The sequence below is a fragment of the Callithrix jacchus genome, chromosome 11, assembly GCF_049354715.1.
Source record: "Callithrix jacchus isolate 240 chromosome 11, calJac240_pri, whole genome shotgun sequence".
Taxonomy (NCBI): domain Eukaryota; kingdom Metazoa; phylum Chordata; class Mammalia; order Primates; family Cebidae; genus Callithrix; species Callithrix jacchus.
Window position 1 is genome coordinate 74,523,245 of NC_133512.1, and position 23,067 is coordinate 74,546,311.

Genomic DNA, 23,067 nt, shown 5'->3' on the forward strand with positions numbered 1-23,067 from the left:
TAATGTGATTTAATTGTCTTCCAAGTTTCTTTATAACAGATCCTCCTATCTTTGATTCTTTATTTGTTATATAAACTAGGTCATCTGTCAGGCAGACTTTCTGTATTTTAGATTGGCTGATTGTGTCACTGTAATGACATAAAACACATATCTGTATCCCTGAAATTTACTGTAAAACAGCCAATAGATCTAGAGGTTTGATCAGACTCAGGTTCAAGTTTTGGGCAAGAATACTTCACAAGTAGTGCAGTAAATTTTTTTACTGCAGTGTATCAGCAGGCATATGATACTTAGTTGTCTCTCTTTTTTGTGATATTAAGATGGATTCACAGATTCAGGCATTGTTAGTCTGATTCATCCATTACAAAGTTCCCCAGCTGCCTTTCAAACAACGATTTTTTCATCTCTTGATGATCACTGCTTATAATTACTATTTCATTAGGGATCGCAAAAGTATAATCCTTTACCATTCTTTCTGCATTTACAGGTGGACATTTTTATAGAAAGAACTTTCCCTCATCCATGATTTGGCTACCCAGAAAGTTCACATATGACAAGAAAGATAAATATCTTGCCCTTTATTTGCCAATTTTCAGAATAATAAGCTTGTGTTTATATTAGTTTGCTGTGGTTGCTGTAATATTACCACAAACTTGCTGGCTTAAAACAGACTTAAAATTCATTCTGTTACAGTTCTGGAAACCAGAAGTGAGAAGTCAGGTTCACTGAGCCAAAATCAAGGTATGAGTAGGGCCACACTCTCATTCCAGTACCTCTAGGAGAGAATACATTCCTAGCCTCTTTCGGCTTCTGGCAATTGTCAGCATTTCTTGGCTTGTGGCCACATCATGCCAGTCTTCAAGGCCAGCATCCTCGAATTTCCCACTGACTCTGCTTCCTGCTGCTTCTGTTACCTGGCCTTCTCCTCTATGTGTGTGGTGTAGTTCAATTTCCCTCTGCTTCCTTCCTATGTAAACATATGACTATATCTCAGGTCCACCCAAATAATCCAGGTAAATCTCCCATCTGAAGATTCTTTATGTGATCACATATGCAAAGACCCTTTTTCCAAATAAAGTAACATTTGTAAGTTCCAGAATTAGGACTTGGCATCTTATCTTTGGGTGCCATTATTCAGCCTACTACATGCCCTACTAAATTATACTCCCAAGGTAACCAATGAGTTGGCATTTTGTATCTTTAAAGTATTTGTTTTTGATGTATTGTTATGAATTTGTGCATTTTAAGGTATCTAATATATGCTTCCATTCATTGAATTCCTTATTTTTTTTGATGGCCAAATTGTCCTATCTTTGGCCAGTGGGAACCTCTTTTAATTTGCTTCCATTTCTTTTTTAAATGACCCTAATAGTCATTGATGGTTTCCTAGCTATTTGGTATGGCAAGACGTTCTAGGCTCTTCTTGTACATTTTCTGCCTAGAACTAAAATCACTCTTCCTCTAAAGAAACCTGTTATCTTCCCCTATACTTTATTACTAAGTTTTATTGCAAAGTATAATCACTTAAATTAAGAATTTAAGAATTCCTCAAATTAACCAAATTTTTATATCTGTTTTATTAATAGCTTAAAACAATGTATAAGAAAAATCATACTTAAGATACTTTATTCTGTTTAGACAAAAAAACTAAAATTATTTACTGCTATAAAGATATGCATTCACGAAGTATTTTAATTATAAAATTACCCATCAATCTCCATTTAAAAAACTCTCTCATCCAGAACAGATTAATTAAAATACATTCATCAAGTTTTTTCTGCCCATTTTAATGCAAAACACAAAGCTAAAGCAGTAAAATAGTTAATTATTCCAATGTGATAAGTTAACCCATTGTAATAATCTTATAATACTCTAATGAATACTCCTTTTAAAAAGCCATTATCAGACTAATATTAAGAGAAGCAGAAATGCTAATTCAGATCCAAATACTTTTCTTAATTTACACTAAGGCATTCTAATAGTCTCTCAATTTGTAGGCTAGCAAAATAATATGGTTAGGCTTTGTAGCGCCACTGAAATCTCATGTTGAATTGTAATCTCCATAATCCTTATAATCCTGTGTCAAGGGAGAGACCAACTAGAGGTCATTGAAATACAGGGGTGGCTTCCCCCATGCTGTTTTCATGATAGTAGGTGAGTTCTCACAAGGTGGTTTTATAAGGAGCTCTTCTCCATTTGCTCAGCACTTCTCTTCCAACTACCTTGTGAAGAAGGTGCTTGCTTTGCCTTCGCTTTCCACCATAATTGTAAGTTCACTGAGGTCTCCCCAGCCACATTGAACTGTGAGTCAAACTTCTTTCCTTTATAAATTACCCAGTTTTGGCAAGTTCTTTATAGCAGTATGAAAATGGGCTAATACAGTAAATTGGTACCAAGGTAGTTGGGTACTGCTATAAAGAGTGGAAAATGTGAAAGTGACTTTGGAACTGGGTAACAGGCAGAGGTTGGAAGAGTTTGGAGGGCTCAGAAGACAGGAAGACATGGGGAAGTTTGGAACTTCCCAGAGACTTGTTGAATGACCATGACCAAAATGCTGACAGTGATATGGACAATGAAGTCCTGCCTGAGGTGGTCTCAGATGGAGATGAGAAACTTCTTGGGAACAGGGAATCAAGTGACTCTTGGTATGCTTTAGCAAAGAGAAGGGTGGCATTTTGCCTCTGCCCTATTGATCTGTGAAACTTTGAACTTGAAAAAGATGATTTAGGGTATCTAGTGGAAGAAATTTCTAAGCAGCAAAGCATTCAAGAGGTGATCTGGCTGATTCTGAGAGCATTCAGTCATACGCATTCACAAAGAGATTATCTGAAACTGTAACATATTTTAAAGTGAAGCAGAGCAGAAAACTTTAGAAAATTTGTGGTCGGACCATGAGTTAGAAAAGAAAAACCCATTTTCTGGGGAGAAATTCAAGCCAGCTGCAGAAATATGCATAAGTAACGAGGAGCCGCCAAATATTAACAGCCAAGAAAATAGGGAAAATGTCTCCAAGGTATGTAGAGATCCTCATAAGGCAGCCCACCCCATCACAGGCCCAGAGGCCTAGGAGGAAAAAATGGTTTCATAGGCCAGGGCCTAGGTGCTTTGCGCAGTCTCAGAACTTGGTGTCCTACATCCCCACTCATGGATAAAAGGGGCCATTGTATAGCTCAGGCTGTTGCTTCAAAGGGTGCAAGCCCTAAGCCTTGGTGGCTTACATGTGGTGGTCCTGCAGGAGCATAGAAATCAACTAATGTTTGGGAACCTATGCCTACATTTGAGAGGATGTATGGAAACGCCTGGATGTCCAGGCAAAAGTTGGCTGTAGGGGCAGGGCCCTCATGGAGAACTTCTGCTAGGGCAGTGCAGAAGGGAAAAGTGGGGTTGGACCCCCTACACAGGGTTCCCCACTGGGATATTGCCTAGTGGAGCTATGAGAAGAGGGCCACCATCCTCCAGATCCCAGAATGGTAGATCCAACAGCTTGTACGGTATGCATGGAAAAACCAGAGGTATTCAACCTGAGCCTGTGAGGAGGGTACTGTACCCTGCAAAACCACAGGGATGGAGCTGCACGAGGCCATAGGAACCCACTCTTGCATCGGCATGCCCTGGATGAGAGGCATAGAGTTAAAAGAGATCATTTTGGAACTTTGAAGTTTAATGGCTGCCCTACTGGATTTCAGACTTTCATGGGGCCTACAGCCCCTCTGTTTTGGTCAATTTCTCCCATTTGAAAAGGCTGAATTTACCCATTGCCTATATCCCCATATTATCAAGGAATTAAGTAATTTGCTTTTGATGTTACAGGCTCATAGGTGGAAGGGACTTGCCTTACCTCAGATTAAGACTCTGGAATTGGACTTTTGGGCTAATGCTGGAATAAGTTAAGACTGGCGGACTACCGAAAAAGCATGATGGGTTTTGAAATGTGAAACGGGCATGAGATTTGGGAGGGACAAGGGTGGAATTACGTGGTTAGGCTTTGTGTCCCAATTCAAATCTCATCTTAAATTGTAATTTCCACAATCTCCATAATCCCCATAATTCCCACTTGTCAAGGAAGAGACCAAGTGGAGGTTAATGTATCATGGGGCAGTTCCCCCATGCTGTTCTTGTGATAGTGAGTTCTCATTAGATCTGATGATTTTCTAAGGAGCTTTTCCTTCCTCCTGCTTTGTGAAGCAGGTGCTTTGCCTCCCCTTTGCCTTCTGCCATGATTGTAAGTTTCCTGAGGCCTCTCCAGTCATTCTGAACTGTAGGTCAATTAACTTTTTTCCTTTATAAATCATCCATTCTCGGGCAGTTCTTATCTAATTCCAAAGACGATCATTTTAACATGTCTTCAGAATAATCAGGCATATTTGTTGCTCTAAACTCTTTACTACCTTCTTTCACTCCCTAAGAAATTGAATAAAGTACTTCAGTATAGTTTTCTATACCTTCTATGATTTGCCTCAATCTACCTTCCAGTCTTCTTTTTCTCTCTTCATACTTTATAACCCACTATAACTAGACTATTTGGCACTCTCTGGCCTCCATTCTCACCTTCATGACCTTACTTATATAATTCTATCTGAAATTCCTCTACTTCAATTTCTTCCTAGAATACTTGGATTCATTTAGGTCTACCTCAAATGTTAATACCTCATGAAGTTATACTGGAAACACACAGTTAATACTTTGCATCTGGTGACAATCACTTATCACATTCTGCATGTAGTCATTTGTATGTGTCATACCTTTTCTATTAAATGAGGCTTCCCTTGGACAAGGAATATGTTTAACACATTTCTGCACACCAAAAGTGCCTTGCACAGAGTACTGTGCATAATGGGACTCAAATATATGAAAACTGATCTAATAAATGATTATCTTCATATAAGAGATGAATTAATCAAATGAAATTACTTACAATATATACGGTCTGATCCTTGAGATTTTCAGCTTTGGTTACTTGTTTAAACAAGCGAACAAAGTCATTAAATGTTTCACAGGTTATTTCGGAAGAACATCCATCCTCTGAAGAACTAAGATTATTCAATTTGTTTAAAATTTGTTCCAAAAGCAGCCTTAAGGTAAAGCATTCAACACAATTCACAAAGACATGTGGGAGCTGAAAATGAGAACCAAAACAATATAAGTAAAGAAGAAAACACACAGACCCGGTAATGGGTCTGCTGGATATTCTCCATTTGTCTTTCTAAGTCTATGTCCCACCAAACCCATCCCATGCCCCAAGAGCCTGATGGCTACAGATTATATTACCTAGACTCTCTTATTTACTGGCTCTGGATGGAGAAGCCAGTGGAAAAGAACCAGCAGAAGACTAAGGGAAAATGGTAGGAGAGAAGCTTGGATATTGATTTCCTTGACTCCCACCATGACCCCTAAGTGGCCCTAGCTTGGCAGTGGATACTCTTCTACCAAAGATCAAGTTGGACAGCCCCTCTTTTAAGGCTATACCTCTTGCTGGGTTCCAGTAACAGCCCTTCTATGATCCCTTCAGGCCTGGAGGTGGTGAAAGCCCTGGTGTACCATCATCCCTTACTGATTCCCATAAAATTTCCTCAACCTTTTAAAAATACTCCCTTCATTAAACCCACTTCAATTATTTCTTTCAGTTTGCCATTTCTTCCTTATAGAAATTCAAAGCAAACTGGTATTTTCCTATAAAGAATTCTTATATAGAAATCAGCCAGGCATAGTGGCTCACATTTGTAATTCTAAGGCTTTGAGGTCAGGAGTTCAAGACCAGCCTGGGTAATATAGTGAGACCCTGTCTCTACCAAAAAAAAAAAAAAAAAAGAAGAAGAAGAAAATCCAAATATATTTGAATGTTAAAATTCTTAGTAGAAATTTTACATTTATAACTTTAATATCCTTGAATAAACCTAAGTCAAAAAAAAAGAATTTTAAGAGTTTGAAACCACAGTAATCCTTTTATGAGGACTGTTAAGAACTAGCTCTTGGCTATGCATATGGCTCATGGCTGTAATCGCAGTGCTTTAGGAGGCCAAGGTGGGAGGATCATTTGACCCTAGGAGTTAAAGATCAGCCAGGGAAACATAGTGAGACTCTGTCTCTAAAAATATAAAAACAATTAGACAGGCCTGGTGGAGCACATCTATAGTCCCAGCTACTTGGGATGCTGAAGTAGCCAGGAATTCATGGCTGTACTTGAGCCCAGGAATTTATGGCTGCAGTGAGCTATGATCATACCACTGCACTCCAACCTGGACAATACAGCAAGACCCCATTTCGGAAGGAAAAAAAAAAAAAAGAACTAGCTCTTCATTTAAAGAACAATTAAAATATCAAAATAAGGTAACTCCAGAAGTAATAAAGAAGCAAACAAGACTTGCTCACAAATACAATCTATCCTCAAAATACGATCACAAAAGCAGTACTGATCATTCAGAGGAAGATAACTTGAGGCATTTGGCATAAATAATGGAATTTGTAACTATTTTTAGTGATTTTATAAACTTTATCCAATAAGGAGGCTTTTCTTTCTCTGAGTAACAGTGTCAATAAAGCCACATTAAACTTACTTGGGGACAGTTTCACCAGCATTTGCTAACTCATTTCACTCTCACTCCTTTACGTACAAGAGTCCACAATATATCTGTTATGAATAGTGTCTTGCTTATGGCATTTGTGCTATCCATGACCTTTAAAGGCAGCATATTCTAAGTGCCTGCCTGGGTCCCTGTATCAGAAGCAGTGACAATTATATATTACACTGATTAAGTGGCAGCCGAAATTACAGTGTGAAAAAAATGGAATATAGCCCTTAAATATGGAACTTCCTTATTGGGTTTTCTTGCTTTTATTCAACATTTATTTTGGGGGCAGTTCATTCAGGAGGTTCTAAAATGCAAATGTCTGGATCAGGACCTTGTACACTCACATTCTGAAGTCTAGTATATAGCCCAGGCATGTGTGTTTCTAAAATGCACAGCTTATCTTTGGGATCAAAAGCTGAAATCCACAATTTAATAAGCTGAAATCAACAAGTTAATACGTGCTAAGCACTGTGCTTCGTACTGGGAATAATTTCACGAAACTCACAGGCTAAAGCCAGGGAAACACAAACACAAAATCATAGCTGAGAGAGCTAAATATTATGAAAGAATTAAGCACAGGGTGCTAAGGCTGCAAAACAGGGGTGCATCTAATATAGCTTAGAGGATCAGAAAAGACCTGTAGAGTATAAGTAGAAGAAAACCTGGCAAAATAAATAAGCATTTGCCAAGCAACAGGAAGAGCAAGTGGGTACAGGAAAGCCATTCCAAGTCAGGGAGCAGCATCTGCCATGGCTTGAAAGTAAGAGAGCAGGAACTGTACACAGTTCAATATGCCATCCTAAACATGCCTTCTCAGAGCTAGAAAAGGATGGGGTCAGCAAACCAATGCCTGTGGACTAGCAGCCTGTTTCTGTACATACTGTTGCTTTGAAACACAGTCTCGTCCATTCACATAGAGAATGTCCATGGCTGCTTTTACAATACAGCAGAGTTAAGTAGGTGAGACAGAAACTACATGGTCCACAAGCATAAAATGTTAGTTATCTGGGCCTTAAGAAAAAGACTGCCCATCTCTGGCTTAGGATTTGAAAGGCAGTATGGCAATACTCATCAATAATAGCAGCTAACTTTTATTGAGTGTTACTATGCACTATGTACTACAGAAGGCACTTTTCACGTACTAACATTTAATTCTCATAACAATCCCAAATGTTGTCACTATTAGCCAGCTTTGCAGATGGAGAAAGCACTAACTGGAGAATCCAAAAAGCAACATGAGTCTGCCAAACTCCACAGCCCAAACTCTTAAGCACTGTGTTATGAAAGATAAATTCAGCTCATGAAAGGTATTAAACATTGGGCAAATTACTTGAACACTGTCCTGAAGATTTTAAGTAAGATTTGTGTGGGCTAGCTGCTGGGTGAAGATTGCAAATAAGAGGCTTACATAAATATATGGAAAAAAACAATGGTAAATGAAAATCCTAGCACCAATGACTAGGATTAAAGGTAGATGAAGACATGATTTTAAAAATGTGAAGCAACAGACCAAGTTTATTGATGTGATTTACTGAATGAGGGAAGATGAGGAAAAAATTAAGAAAATGCAAGTTTGGACAATTGTGTTGATGACAGTGGATCATTCATAGAGAGAGATAATAAGGGAAGAAGAACAATGTAAAGGTCATATGTTTAATTTTGTATTTGTGGAGATTCAGAATTATCAGTAGCAATACATTAAAGAATGGCAAAGAAATATTTAATATTTTTATTCTTACCTCTAAAGTTTTCAACAAAGTTTGTGTTACATAGGTCTTTCCACTGGCAGTATGTCCATAAATAAAAATGGATGGAAAGCTGAAATGATGTCTCTAAGGGGAGAAAAGAAAAAGACAAATATGAGGCTGCATGTACAAAGTAGAAAATAAACACTTATCAACTTGTGAGAAAGTTGTATGTGGAAAAGTAAAATATTAAATCCAAATTCCTAACAGTGAACATGTTGTGGATGCATCAACACACTTTGAACTTACTTGAATTCAACTCTAAGCACTGTTATGAAATTAAAATTTCTGTAACATTATATTTGGCATATTTTATAATGTACTATATATTTATATTTTTATTATTGTACAGGCTTATATATACCAACTTGTACTTTCAACTTTATAGGAGATTTAAGGAATTTTTCAAGAATAATTTTGTTCATAATACATTTTGATATTACTCCTTCTTAAAGGATCTAATCTCCTGTGAGGCTACAACTTCATTATATATTTTAATGCTATGAAACTAAGTATATATAATCAAAAGGTTAAAAGGAATTTCAAGGTCCTCATTCTTAGGAAAACTTATAGACTAATTCTGAGCAATGCATACTCACTGATGCTGGCATAAATGCATATGGTAGATCACATAAAACACTAATAAAATCTGTAGAGCATTTATTTTAAAATACAGATTTGCAAGACCTTCCTGGAGTACATTCAGTTTGCAGCCCAGAGAAAAATAAATATTGTCAGAGGTCCCTCTGGTCAATCAACACTACGAATACTTACACTTCATTCCTTCAGTGAACACTTTCATTAGATACCTACTGAATGTTGAAAACCATGAGGTACTGAAGAGAACACATATCAGTAAAAGACATTATCTACTTTGGAGGAAATATAGTCTACAGTTTTTAAATAATTACAAGAAAATTAGATTATTTTTTTTAATAATACATTCTTTTTTTTTTGAGACAGAGTCTTGCTCTGTCACCCAGGCTAGAGTGCAGTTGCATGATCTCAGCTCACTGCAACCTCCGCCTCCCAGGTTCAAGTGATTCTCCTGCCTCAGCCTTCTGAGTAGCTGGGATTACAGGCACACACCACCACATCCAGCTAATTTTTGTATTTTTAGTAGAGACAGGGTTTCACCATGTTGGTCAGGCTGGTCTCGAACTCCTGACCTCGTGATCCGTCTGCCTTGGCCTCCCTAAGTGCTGGGATTACAAGCATGAGCCACTGCGCCTGGCCTATTTTTTAATAATATATTTTTTAAATAATTACAAGAAAATGAGATTATGCAATTTCCATGAGAAAGTTGAGTCTCTAGCATTGATTACAGCAACAGTCACAAACATTTATTACATTCCAGTCACTAAGTTAAATATTTTTTACAAAACAAATCAGGAACTCAGATTTATGCAGGAAAAAGACTTTCTAAATGGCATACAGCTATGGCAAAAACAGCTCAACTGCTAAAAACGGACTAAAAATAAATAGGTATTATAATACCTGAGTCCTTTTCTAAAGTTTATATGTAACAATCTTATAAATTAACTGGCTCAAAAATTCTGTCTCAGCAGGGTATGGTGGCTCATGCCTGCAATCTTGGCACTTTGGGAGGCCAAGGCAGGTAGATCACTTGAGTGTAGGAGTTCACTTGGTAAATGCAGTGAAACCCCATCTCTACAAAAAATACAGAAATAGCCAGGCTTGGTGGCACACATCTGGCTACTTGGAGGCTGAAGCAGGAGGATCACTTGAGCCCAGGAGGCAGAGGCTGCAGTGAGCCAAGATCATGCCACTACATTCCAGCATGGGAAAGAGAGCCAGACCCTGTCGTTAAAAACAAACAACAAAGGCCGGGCGCAGTGGCTCAAGCCTGTAATCCCAGCACTTTGGGAGGCCGAGGCGGGTGGATCATGAGGTCAACAGATCGAGACCATCCTGGTCAACATGGTGAAACCCCGTCTCTACTAAAAATTACAAAAAATTAGCTGGGCACGGTGGCGCGTGCCTGTAATCCCAGCTACTCAGGAGGCTGAGGCAGGAGAATTGCCTGAACCCAGGGGGCGGAGGTTGCGGTAAGCCGAGATTGCTCCATTGCACTCCAGCCTGGGTAACAAGAGCGAAACTCCATCTCAAACAAACAAACAAACAAACAAAAAATTCTCTCCCTAGAATTAAATGCATGTTGCTGAGCATCTCTGTCAACCATTACATTTTTGTTGCCTAATGATACCTTATAACAGCTTTCCTATTTGTTACCTAGAATTATGTTGAACTGTTCCACTGTTATTTAACCTTTCACCTTTATAAATCTTGCTAACATAAACTGCAATAAGCTAGGGCCTGACACAGAAAAGGTGCTCAATATTTATTTATTATACAAATAAATAAATATTCTTAGAAACATGAACCAATTTTTTATAGTTCTTTGCTACAGTTCTTTGGATTTCCCACATGCACAGCACCTTGCAGAAAAGTGATACTAATATTGTTAAACATAATTTTCATTAGGTGCAAAGGTCAAAAACCTTTCTGTGATCCACCACTAAGTCATTACTACTCATCCCTATTTGCCAATGCTCTTTTTCAGGAGGAGCATTTCTGGTTGGAGTGATCTGCATTACAGAGATGAAAATCAGAGAACATAATCAAGAAAATAATATAGATAACTATAATTGAAGCATTATAAACAGAAAATTAATTGAAGATGCAATTGTTGACCTCTAATTTCCCTAAATAATGTGCCCCTTTAGACAGAGGGCAGCACTTTTCCACTAATGTCTCATAGGCCACCTCAAATTACCATGCAGTATTTCCAGTTGTATGAAAGTAACTTATTGTACCTTTTCTATGTTTAGATACGTTTAGATGCATACTTACCACTGTGTTATAATTGCCTACAGTATTCAGTATAGTAGCACCGTTGTACAGGTTTATAGCCTAGAAGGAATGGGCTACATCATACAACCCTAGATGTATAGGAGGCTACACCATCTAGGTTTGTGTAAATACACTTTATGGTATTCATAGCGATGAAATTGCCTAGCGATGCATTTCTCAGGAGGTATCCCCCTCATTACGTGACGGCAACGGATGACTATAGTTAAAAAAGCTAATCAGAAGATGGGGGTATGAGTATGACGCTAAATTCTCATTCACTTTCTTCGTAGGTAAGATCCAAGTTTCATTAATTCCAGTTCTGATTAATGAATCTGAATCAAAAAGCACACCAAAGACCATCAGCAAATAGTCAAAAACAGGTTAAATTTTGAATTGGTTAATGCTACCCTCTGCTTATTGAAAGGACTCCCTATGTTCATTCAGAAAAGACAAACTTCCTCCCTAGGGCATCCTGTGAACTACCAGTTAAGGAGCAAAGTTTACACTTGACCTCTTCGGAACTTTTACAATTCTGGAAAAGCCAGTGCATTTATAAAACCGAAGCACTGCTTTGGCCCTTAGCGGCTTTGAAAACCACCACCTCTCTACACTTGACTTACTCCAACTACCTCATAGAAACGTGCGAACTTACATTTTAATAAATAACACTCTGAAAACACATCTGTTACATCAATGTCACTGAATTGGGGTAAGATAATGAGCAACTTCTAGCAGCTACTGTGGGCAAACTTCTCAGAAGTGCAGCGTGTGTCAAATAACATCTTGGGCAACGTCATGTAGTGCAGGCCGGTCCTTTTTGGACAGTCTCCTCTTAATCGGAAGAGATTGTGGGTGAAGGTGCAGGGCAGTCCCACAACACCCCTATCTCAACGTAAAAACGGCCTTTTGGCCCTCAATCCAAACACGAAAAAAAGTATTGGAACAGATCGCAAGAATACGGAAACGCCTGCCTCGAGTATCCGGAACACAGTTTAACTACAATACCTCTCCAAACAAGGACTGCAAGGTGGACACTTGAGACTCGCGACAAAGCACCACGTTTTCCAAGTGGGTCATTCTGCCGGACACCGCCACAGAGGACCGTGCAGCCAGCGCACAGGCCCCTATCACAAGCAGCAACCTCGCTGGGTCTACCGGCCTGCGCTCCCGCCGGAAACCGGACCCACCGCGTCGAGGAAGAAGCCGGCGCTGCCTGGCGGCGGCGTGACGACAGCAAGTGCGCCGAGCGTCGCCGCCGCTCTAGTCTCACGGATAGACTCTTCGCATTCTCACTGGTCCTGGGTGCGCGGGGGATTTTCGTGGATCTCTGCTTGGTGGGGATTTTGGGCCGGGGCTTTTCCCACTCAAAGGCCGAGAAGACGAAGCGGAGATGGGCGAATGGGGAAGAGGTGGGAGAAGTTAAGGGGGTCCTGTTGCCTCTAATGACCCGGGAACCCGTGCCTTTAGCTTTCCCGGTTGGAAGCCCCAAGTTTAGAAACCTTGAGTGCCTTGGAAGACGGACCTGGAGCTAGGGCCCTTAGAGGGACTTGGAAGGCCGACTTAGGAAACTAATATGGTCAAAAGATGGGTTTTCTTCCTGACGAGGAGGTGGGAAATTAGTGGCGTTGAGTGCAAAACAGGGTGTAGTAGGGTTTAATGAACAGCTTGAAATTACTATTTTTCGTGCAAGCTTGAAACCAGATGTGGAAGCCTCTCATTCCTAATTGGAGGATGTCATATGTGTGTGGTGAGGGTGATAGTATAATAATGCTATGTTTAGCGTAAGACTTTAACGTGTATTTATTCATGGGACATCTATGGCAACTAAACACAAGAATATTCTGGAAATAAGGTAAAGAAGTAGACAAATGCGTGGTGGAAGAGAGCTTGGCGTCCTGAAACCCCTGGGTTGGGACCACTGAGTCAGCTACTGAATAGTGGGACTTTGGAATCGCTGAGCCTCAACTTCCTTATCTATAAAATAGGGATAATACTGGCTAGCTTATTGTTAGGAGTAAAAGATGGTGTACATACTACCTGCTACACATAAATTTTAAATTGTGGACTTCAGTCAGCTCATAGATTGTAGATCAGTCTTATATTTGTGACTGTCAAAGGATCTTTTGAGAATTGTGGTCTATAACGCATTAGCTAGTCAAAATTATATTTTCATGCAATAATTCAAAAGCATTTGCCCAGGTACTTTTAATAGAGATTCTAAAGGTTATAATGGGACCATCCATCACATTTCAATGTCTCCACGGGAAGTTCGCCTTTGCTACTCTCCCAAGACTTATACATCTGCAATAGTATGTATAAAATGTATACATACATTATAATCATAATGCTACGTCTATAGCATTCAATAAAACTAATTGTCTAAAATGTTAGTCTCCCTCTCTATATAGTTTATGAGGGCAAGGAATACTGGCTTCACAGTTCAGTTTCCAGCATGTACTGTTATGCCTGGCAGATACGTTATAAACAGTCGGATAGGCTGGGTGCCTGGCGTGGAAAGTGGAATCAATTTGATTTGTTAAAAAGACTATTGCAATGTCCCAAACAGCAAATAATAATGGCTTCAATAAACAATGGGAATTGGTGAGAGGCAATGGTAATTAAGGTTCATTAAACAATGTGGCAGACACTGTGATAGATATATTACTTCCATTTAAATTTTAACGATATTATAATAGAGATACCATTCTTGTTTCACCTATGAAAAAATAAGATTAGGTTAGGTAATTTATCCAAAGGTTTATAGTTCATACTTACTTGAACTTAGATCTGGTTAATCCTAAAACCCTTAATCTTTTTACTGCCCATACTGGGAATGGGCTAAGTCTGAGAGAAATTTAGAAGTATATTTTATGGAACTCAGTAGCTGTTTGTAAGAGATGGAGGGAGTAGTCACAGAGACTAGCATTTAGGTCTCTGACATAGGTGATTTTAGGTTTTACCAGTAGTGAAATAAAAAATAAGGAATACAGATGAAAAGCCAGATGGAAAAAAAAGGAGCAGGTTTATTGATTTAGTTTTATCTTTGTGAGATAAGAAATGACCAAAATGAGTTTGTTATATTAAATGTTAAGTGTCTGCAAAATAATCAGATAAATAAGTCCAGTAAAAATGGATCTGTAACTTGAGAGAGAAGGGCCCAGAGAAGACACAGAAATCATTATATAGGCAGTTGAGCCAGTTCTCTAAATGAGGTTAGTTATGGGTGTTTGTTTCATGGATTCCATTGAATTATTTAAAAATAAATAACTAGGACTAGGGAATAGAAGGTGATTTTCTCAACTGGATAAAGAGCATCTGTGAAAAAAACTACAGCCAATATCATAATTAATTGTGAAATATTAATTAGTTGTGAAATACTACATTTAGGAACAAGGCAAGGGTATCTGTTCTCACCCCTCTGTGCAATATTGTACTGGAGGTTGTAACCAGTGCAATAAGAAAAAGAAATTAAATGCACTCCGATTTGAAAGAAAAAAATGGAATTTATTTGCAGACAACATGATTGTTATGTAGAAAATCTGATGGAGTCTACAAAAAAGTTACTAGAGCTAATAAGTGAGCTTTGCAAGGTTTTAAGATGTAAGATTAACATAGAAAAATGTTAATTTTTCTATTTAATATAATAAAAAATTTATATTTACTAGCAATAAGCAATTGGGAATTGAAATTTAAAATAACAGCACAATTTCAAAATGAAAAATTATTAAATACTGAAAAATAAGTCTGACACATGTAAGACTTACACATGTAAGTCTGACATGCTGAAAACTACAGAATATTACTGAGAAATTAAAGAAGATACTATTTTAAAATAGAGTGATACCATGTTTAAGAGTCAGACTCAATTTTGTTAAAATTTGTCACTTTACCCCAGACTGATGTGTAGATTCAACACAATCCCAGTGTTGAATCCATGCATAATAATAAATAAATAAAATAAAATAAAATGGGTTTCTTGTAGGCAGTATATACAGTTGCCCTTTTGTATCTGTGGTTCCACATGCATGGATTCAAATAATAGGATCACAAAATCTTAGTGTGCTCTCTCTCTTTTCTTTTTTGTTAGAAAATTACAAGTTAAAAATAGACTCGGCCAGGCGAAGTGGCTCACACCTGTTATCCCAACAATTTGGGATGCCAAGGCAGGCGAATTGCTTGAGCTTAGGAGTTTGAGACCAGCCTGGGCAACATGGTGAAACCTCGTCTCTATGAAAATACAAATATTAATCAGCCATTGTGGTTTGTGCCTGTGGTCCCAGCTACTTGGGAGGCTGAGGTAGGTGGATCACTTGAGGCTAGAAAATGGGGAATGCTGCTTTATTGCCGCAGGGATGAAATCCTAGGGGATTGAAGCTATCTCCTTTTGCTGAGTCCAGGTGGTGCCAGCTGGTCCATCAGAATGCAGGGTCTGGAAAATATCTCAAACATCAATCTTAGGGTTTATAATAGTAGTGTTATATATAGGAGAAATTAAGATTACAAATCTTGTGACCTCTAGTTACCTGACTCCTGAATCATATTTCTAAGCTTGTGGCTAATTTGTTAGTTTTACAAAGGCAGTTTTAGTCCCTGAGCAATGAGAGAGTTATTTTGGGAAGGGGCTGTTAACATAAATTGCTCCCATAGTTAGCTGGGCCTATACTCAGGAACAAACAAGGGAAGCTTGGAGGTTAGACACAAGGTAGAATCAAGTTAGGTTAGATTTCTCTAACTATTAAAATTTTTGTAAAAGCAGTTTCAAACATAGATATTTAATTTTGCTTAAGTAAAATATAGGAGTGAGATTGCTGGATCATATGATAAATATATGTTTAGGTTCACAAGAAATTGCCAAACCCATTTCCAAAGTGACTGTACTATTTCACATTCCCACTGGCAATTATGAGAATTCCAGATATTTCACATCCTCATCTTACTTTTATCCTACCTGTGTTCTATTTTAAAATGGGTTTCTTCATATGGACACAGGGAGGGGAACATCACACACCCGGGCCTATCAGGGGATGTGAGGCTAGGGGAGGCATAGCAGGGGGTGGGGTTTTTAAGGTAAGTAAATAAATTAAATAAAATGGGTTTCTTGAAGGCAGTGTATATAGTTGCCCTTTTGTATCTGTGGTTCCACACGCATGGATTCAACTAATAAAATCAAAACAATTAGAAAAAAAAAGGAACAGTATAACAATACAAATAAAAACAATGTAGTACAACAACTACTTATATATCTTTTATATTGTTTTACGTATTGTAAGTAATCTAGAGATGATTTATACAGTATGCAGGATGGTGTGCATAGGTTTTATGCAAATATGTAGCCATTTTATATAAGAAATTTAAACATCCACAGATTTTGGTATCCATGATGGTCTTGGAGCCAATGCCCCACAGATACCAAGGGACAACTGTAGTGAGAGCTTTCTTATTTGTCCTTATTTATCTAATCTGACAATATCTATGTTTCAACTGGTATGTTCAGATGATTTATATTGTCTTAATTATTTATATACTTGAACTGAAATCTATCATCTTACTAGTTGTTTCCTATTTGTTTCATCTGTATTTTTTTTTCTTTTTTCTCTTTTTCTGCTCCTTGCTTTTACGTTACTGGAGCATTTTTAAAAACTACATTTTGCCTCTGCTTTGGGCTTATTACTTATGCCAGTTTTTAATATTGTTATCATGTTTGCCCTAGGGTTTATAATACATGTGTTTAATTAACCATCATCTACCTTTAAATATATTAAACCACTTCAAGTCTACTGTAAGAACCTCACTGCAGTGTACTTTCAATTCTCACTCCTATCTTTTGTGCTTTTGTTGTCACATCTTTTACTTTTTATTATGTTAAATAAACCCAAGATATGTTGCTACTTGGCCAGTGCTGTGCAATAAAGCTTTCTGTTTTGTCCAGCATGGTATTCACTGGCCACATGTGGCTGTTGAACTCTTGAAATGTGGCTAGTTATAACAATGGACTGAATTTTTAGCTTTTATTTTTACTTTTTAATTAATTTAAATTATATATTGCTACCTTTGGCTAGTGGCTAGTATATTTAATGGTACAGTTTTAGATAAATATATTTAGAATGACTAAAATAAAAAATAAAACAGGAACTGGGCACAGTGACTCATGCTTGTAATCCTAGCCCTTTGGGAGGCTGAGGAGGGAAGATCGCTTGAAACCAGGAGTTTAAGACCAGATTGGGAAACATGGGGAGACCCCAACTCTACAAAAAAAAAATAAAAAACAGCCAGGCATGGTGGTGTGCACCTGTAGTTCCAGCTACTTGGAAAATCTAAGGTGGGAGGATCGCTTTAGCCAGGGAGGTTGACATTGCAGTGAGCTGTGATTGGATGACAGAGCAAGACCTTGTCTCAAAATAAATAAATTAAATAAATAAATAAGGCTTTTATATTAACATTCATTTAATCATTTCTAGAATTTTAAAATTTCTTTTAGTAGATCCAAATCTTTGCCTAGTACTATTTTCCTTCTGCTTAAATAATCTTAATGTTTATCTTAAGGTAGTTCTGCTGTTAACAAATTCATCTTTTTTTTCACCTTTATTTCTAAAAGATATTTTAGCTGAGTATATAATTCTAGATGAGGTTGGATTTTTTTGTGGCATTTGAAGTTGAAACTATGTTGTCTTCTGCTGTGGACACCTTCAAGGTTTTCTCTTTATTTGGTCTATTGTTCAATGGTTCGGATATGACAGGTATAGGTGTATTATTTTTATTATTTCTGTTTTCCTGCTTGACTTTTCTCTGAGATGCTTAGGTCTGTGATTTGATTCTTTTATTGTTTAAAAATAATGTAGCCATGGTCTCTTCAAATAGTTCTTCTGCCCCTTTCTCTCTATTCTCATCTGAAATTCCAATTATAAGCATGTTATACCACTTGTTGGTGTCCTACAGTATTTATATGTTCTGTTCTGATGTTCCCTTCCTTCCCCTCCATACTCTATTCTCTCTATGTTTCAGTTTGGGTAATTTCTATTGACCTATATTCAGATTCACTGATTGTTTCTTCTACTTTGTCAAATCTACTGATGAACCCATCTAAAGCATTTGCCATTTCTGCTACAATATTTTTTATTTCTAGTATTTTTATCTCACTCTTTTCTATAGTTTCTGTCTCCATTAAAATTTCCATATGTTCATTTTTACCTTTTCCTCAGATTCCTCTCCTCTCCTCACTTCTCCTCTACTCTTCTTTATTTTCTTTTCTTGAGACAGAGTCTCACTCTGGACTATAGTGGTACAATCCTGTCTCACTATGACCTCCACCTCCTGGATTCGGGTGATTCTCCTGCCTTGACCTTCTGAGTAGCTGGGACTACAGGCATGTGCCACCATGCCCAGCTAATTTTTTTGTATTGTTAGTAGAGACAGGTTTTACCATGTTGGCTAGGCTGATCTTGAACTCCTGGCCTCAAGTAATCTGTCTGCCTTAGCCTCCCAAGATGCTGGGATTACAGGCACCTGGCGCAGATTCTTAAACATATTAATGAAAGTTATTTAAAATTCTGTCTAATGGCTCAAACATCTGGATCAGTTGAGTCTCATTCTGTTGGTTTGTCTTTGTCAGAGGCTTGTTTTTTGTATTTAAAAAAAAATTTCATGTCTTATAAGTTTTCATTCAATGCTATACATCATGTGTAGAACAGTAGAGATTGGGGTAAATGCAAGTTGAATGCTGCTTGTCTGAAATTATTGGGACCAGTAGTGTTTCAGATTGTGGATTTTTTTTTCAGATTTTTGAATATTTGCATTATACTTAATGGCTGAGATCCAAAATCTAAAAATCTGAAATCAGAAATTCTTTAATGGGCATGTCTTCAGAGTTTCAAATTTGGAAGGCTCAGTGCCTAGTAATGCCTTTTCAAGTAGGTATTAATGTGTGACTGCATCAAGTCAAAGTAGTCCTGAGTGAGCTGCATCTGGGGCTTGTTGTTGCTATGGTTACTTTCAGTTTCAAGATTTCTGTAATGTTTCCTTATCCTTAGGGTGGAAGCTGGGTGATGACAGGCTTTGCTGCCTTTCTGCCAAAGCCTTAGGACTTTTGTTTTATAAAGGACAAAGTTCAAGGCAGAGCTTTATTCATTTCCCAATTTCCAACATTTTCCCACATTCATTTCCCAAAGGAGAGGTCGCCACTCCTGTTTCTCCACACTTGCACATCTGAGGGAGGCTTTCTCCTGCTCTGTCCTCAATATTTCTTGTGAGTATCCAGTGAAGTTTCATGGAGATGAGCCTGTTAGTGAGTGTGAGCTCCTTTTTAGTCTGTGGCTTCATGCTAGCCACAGTTGACCTTTACCAAATCAATAAAAATTTTAGCTGAATGTTTGTGCCTGCTTGTATGGCAGCTGCCTCTTTTCCTTCGATGTTCTGCCATCAGTGACTCATCTCTCCTTAGGGAAGCCTGTCATTTTTTAGATTTTAGGCTACTTGATTTCCTTGTCATTTTATTGTTACTGTTATTTTTTGAGCTGGAGACTCACTATGTCACCCAGGCTGGAGTGCAATGGTGCCATCTTGGCTCACTGCAACCTCTGCCTCCTGGGTTCAAGCGATTCCCCTGTCTCAGCCTCTTGAGTGGCTGGGATTACAGGCATATGCCACCATGCCTGGCTGATTTTTGTATTTTTAGTAGAGACAGGGTTTCACCATGTTGGCCAGGCTGGTCTTGAACTCCTGACTTCAAGTGATCTTCCCTCCTCGGCCTCCCAAAGTGCTGAGATTACAAGTGTGAGCCACCAGTCCCCACCTCCTTGTCATTTTAGCTCTCTGATGGGTTAAAAAAGAATTACGATTTTTTAGTTTATTTAACTTTTCTTATTGGAGTATGAGCGATGTTCTTTCCAGATTATTCCACTCTAGATAATAGTAGAACTCAACTAGATATTTTTAAAATCCAAGCTCGCATATCTACTCTTGTGTCATTTTCCTTTTTATTCACCTTGTGTTCTGAGTTTGAACCTTTCATCTAAAGGCTTTCATCATTGACTCAGGCTGTATCTTATAGGGAACCAAACCTAAGACATCTACCTATGTAGTCCCGTCCCAGCTCCAATGCTATAAAACTCCCCCAATTTTCAAAGCCCTTAAGAGTCACTATTTTGCAATTGTTATAGCACCTAAAATCTCAATCTTGTATTATGGCTATTTCTGCTTGTGTTTTTTGGGTACCTACAGGATTAAAATACTCAGAGTCATTTATTAATTCCTTCATTCATTAATCTAGCTTTTGCTTTTTTTAGATGGTTTTTAATTTATTTTTTTAGAGACTGGGAGGGTCTCTGTCACCCAGGCTAAAGTGGAGCAGCTACTCACACATGCAATCATAACGCATTATGGCCTCTAATTCCTCAGCTCAAGTGACCCTCCTACCTCAGCCTCCCAAGTAACTGGGACTATAGGCATTTGCCACCATGCCTGGCTAATCTAAGATTTACTGAGGACCTGTCATGCTAGAGTGCCAGAGTGTGACCAAGAGAGATATGGTAATTGTTCTCAGGAAGCTTACAATCTAGTGGGGAAGACAGACAATGAATATGTAATTAGAAGCTTACTGGGCACTATAAATGCAAAGCTTCAGTAAACAGAAATATCAACATAGAATAAATGAGAGGTTGAATAAATGTATAAATAACCTTTCTCCACAATTACTTATGTCTCTTCTTTGTATTACATTTCACCTAAAATATAATGCTTCTTATGTTCCTGATCATATTATTCTAGAATTTTACCATAAAATAGCTGCCAAAATATTTTTTGTAAAACTTTTTATTTGTTTGACAAATGTTGCTGTAAGCATTGACTTTATATTGCAAGACCACAGTCTCCAAAGCTTCAAATTCCCTGAGAGCTACTAACATATATTAGAAGTCTTATATAATATTACATTGACTAGGCCAAATATTTTGAAATTTGTCTCAACTCAAATTTATTTCAGTTATTTCAATGAAAAAGATTTTTAAAAATTATACCATAATAGAAAAAGAAAGTAATAAGAAAATGTAATAAAACTATATTCAAAAGTGATTTATATAATGAAATAGAAAATTCAATATCACAGTGAAATTAAATCAATATTAGGTTGAAAAGCAATTCAGTTAACTTTTCACCTGCAACAGCCGGATCAATTATTTTTACATTACTTCTTTTTATACTTTCAACATTGCATTTCTAAAGAAAAATGTACAGACAGGCTAATTTAACATTTCTTAAAAGACATATTCACTCTACAAGTAAAGATTCATGAAAACATTTTTATTCAAAAATAAATAATAAAGCATAGGATCTAGACTTCAATAGATGTGGGTTAGGATCTTGGTTTTGATGCTTCTTAACTGTGATTTTAGGCCTTGGTTTCCTCATTTGTAAAGTTGAGGGGAAGAGGAATAAAAATAACATCCATCTCTCAAGGCTGACATCTCTGTATTTCCAGGAAGATTGATCTCTGACCACATTGAATTTCCACAACAGTTTTAACTATCCTTCATTAGAATATAAGCACCACAAGTGAAGACAGTGACTTTTGTTGACTTTGCTCAATGCCATATCTCCACCTGCAAAATAGTGACTAGTATATATAAGGAGCTCAGTTAGTATGTGTTGAGTGAATGTATGTGATATGTTTAACCTGGTGCCCATCACATGGCAAAAAGCCAGTAAATATTATCGTAATTATTATTTTATTGATTTATTAACCTTACCAAAACCAAACTTTTATTCTTACCCTGCTGTTCCTATAGCCTTTTCATCTCGTTAAATTGGCACTACATTTTTCCAGTAATTCAGGCCAAAACATTTTGAAGTGTTATATTTATTTCTCTTTTTGCTCAGTACCTCACAAATCTCTCATAAGTCCTGACTCTACCTTTAAAGTATTGTTGTGAGACATAGCTCCCACGGTCTGTCACATTTCTGTGTGTCTTTGTGATTAAGCCACTGACTGCCCTTTCTTTAGGACTATGTCTTCCAGGATGTTTATCTACTAAACAGTTTTGAAAGTTAGAGATTGTGTTTCCCTCTGGAGAACAGGGAGCAGACATGCAATTCTGTCCCGTATGGTAAAGATAACGTCTCCCACATAAGGCCAGAGCAGGCATGTTTACTGCCCATTGTAAAAGTTTCAGATTCCCCAAGCTCAAGGTTTCTTCTCCTGCAACAGAATCCACTGTAAAGATGTAAACCGTCATCATCTTTGTTTTGTTGCCCTGTGGGAATTGGGGTTTGGAGAACTGACACAAAAATGCCGATACTGGGACATACAACCAAATGCATAGATCATAGAAGACTTTCTAGAGGAAATGATATCTATTATGAATAATGAAGTATATGTAGGAGTTACTGAGTGAGAGAACAATGTGCAAAGGTTCAATACTTAGAGCATGAAAACAATGGGGTACTTGTGGGGTTTCAGCAGAGCCCAACTATTGGGTACAAGGTAGAGAAAAGAAGATAGAGAAAGACTGAAAAAGAATTTATATATATAAAAAAAACCTGGGGAGATAAGGATGTCGTGGGCATTAACAATCTTGTGTGCCATGACATGGAGTTTAGACATGATATAATGATCATGAGTGGCCATTGAAGGATTTTAAGCATGGATATTTGCATCTTGGAAAGATCACAGTATCAAGAAATTGAAAAAGGCAGAATTAGAAACACAGAGACCTTTAAAATCTCTTGCTTGATAAACTGATTTGGAATTTATAAGGAATTCAAATAGGAAATGGCAGAAGTAGGGTCACATTAAGGACTCAATTTGCAAAGATTATGATGTATACTACTGTACCCCATGTGTATTTCAAATGAAAACTATATTGAGCCATAAAAATAAATGCAAGAAA

General features: G+C 37.7%; 1 protein-coding gene and 1 long non-coding RNA gene across 3 annotated transcripts in view; one reads left to right on the plus strand and one right to left on the minus strand.

The window, feature by feature from the left end:
* ORC5 (origin recognition complex subunit 5) overlaps positions 1-12,373 on the minus strand; it is a 91,570-nt gene extending 79,197 nt beyond the window's left edge. For both annotated transcript variants that reach the window (XM_002751686.4, XM_054237379.2), the window contains exons 1-3: positions 12,194-12,373; positions 8,309-8,401; positions 4,916-5,116 (exon numbers count right to left, since the gene is read on the minus strand). In XM_002751686.4, the coding sequence (XP_002751732.3) occupies positions 4,916-5,116; positions 8,309-8,401; positions 12,194-12,265 (366 nt within the window). In that variant the 5' untranslated portion in view covers positions 12,266-12,373. The remainder of the gene's footprint in view (positions 1-4,915; positions 5,117-8,308; positions 8,402-12,193) is intronic.
* Positions 12,374-15,352: 2,979 nt separating this feature from the next.
* LOC144578388 (uncharacterized) overlaps positions 15,353-23,067 on the plus strand; it is a 72,004-nt gene continuing 64,289 nt past the window's right edge. Inside the window, exon 1 of the long non-coding RNA XR_013524062.1 lies at positions 15,353-15,485. This is a non-coding gene — a long non-coding RNA (uncharacterized LOC144578388). The remainder of the gene's footprint in view (positions 15,486-23,067) is intronic.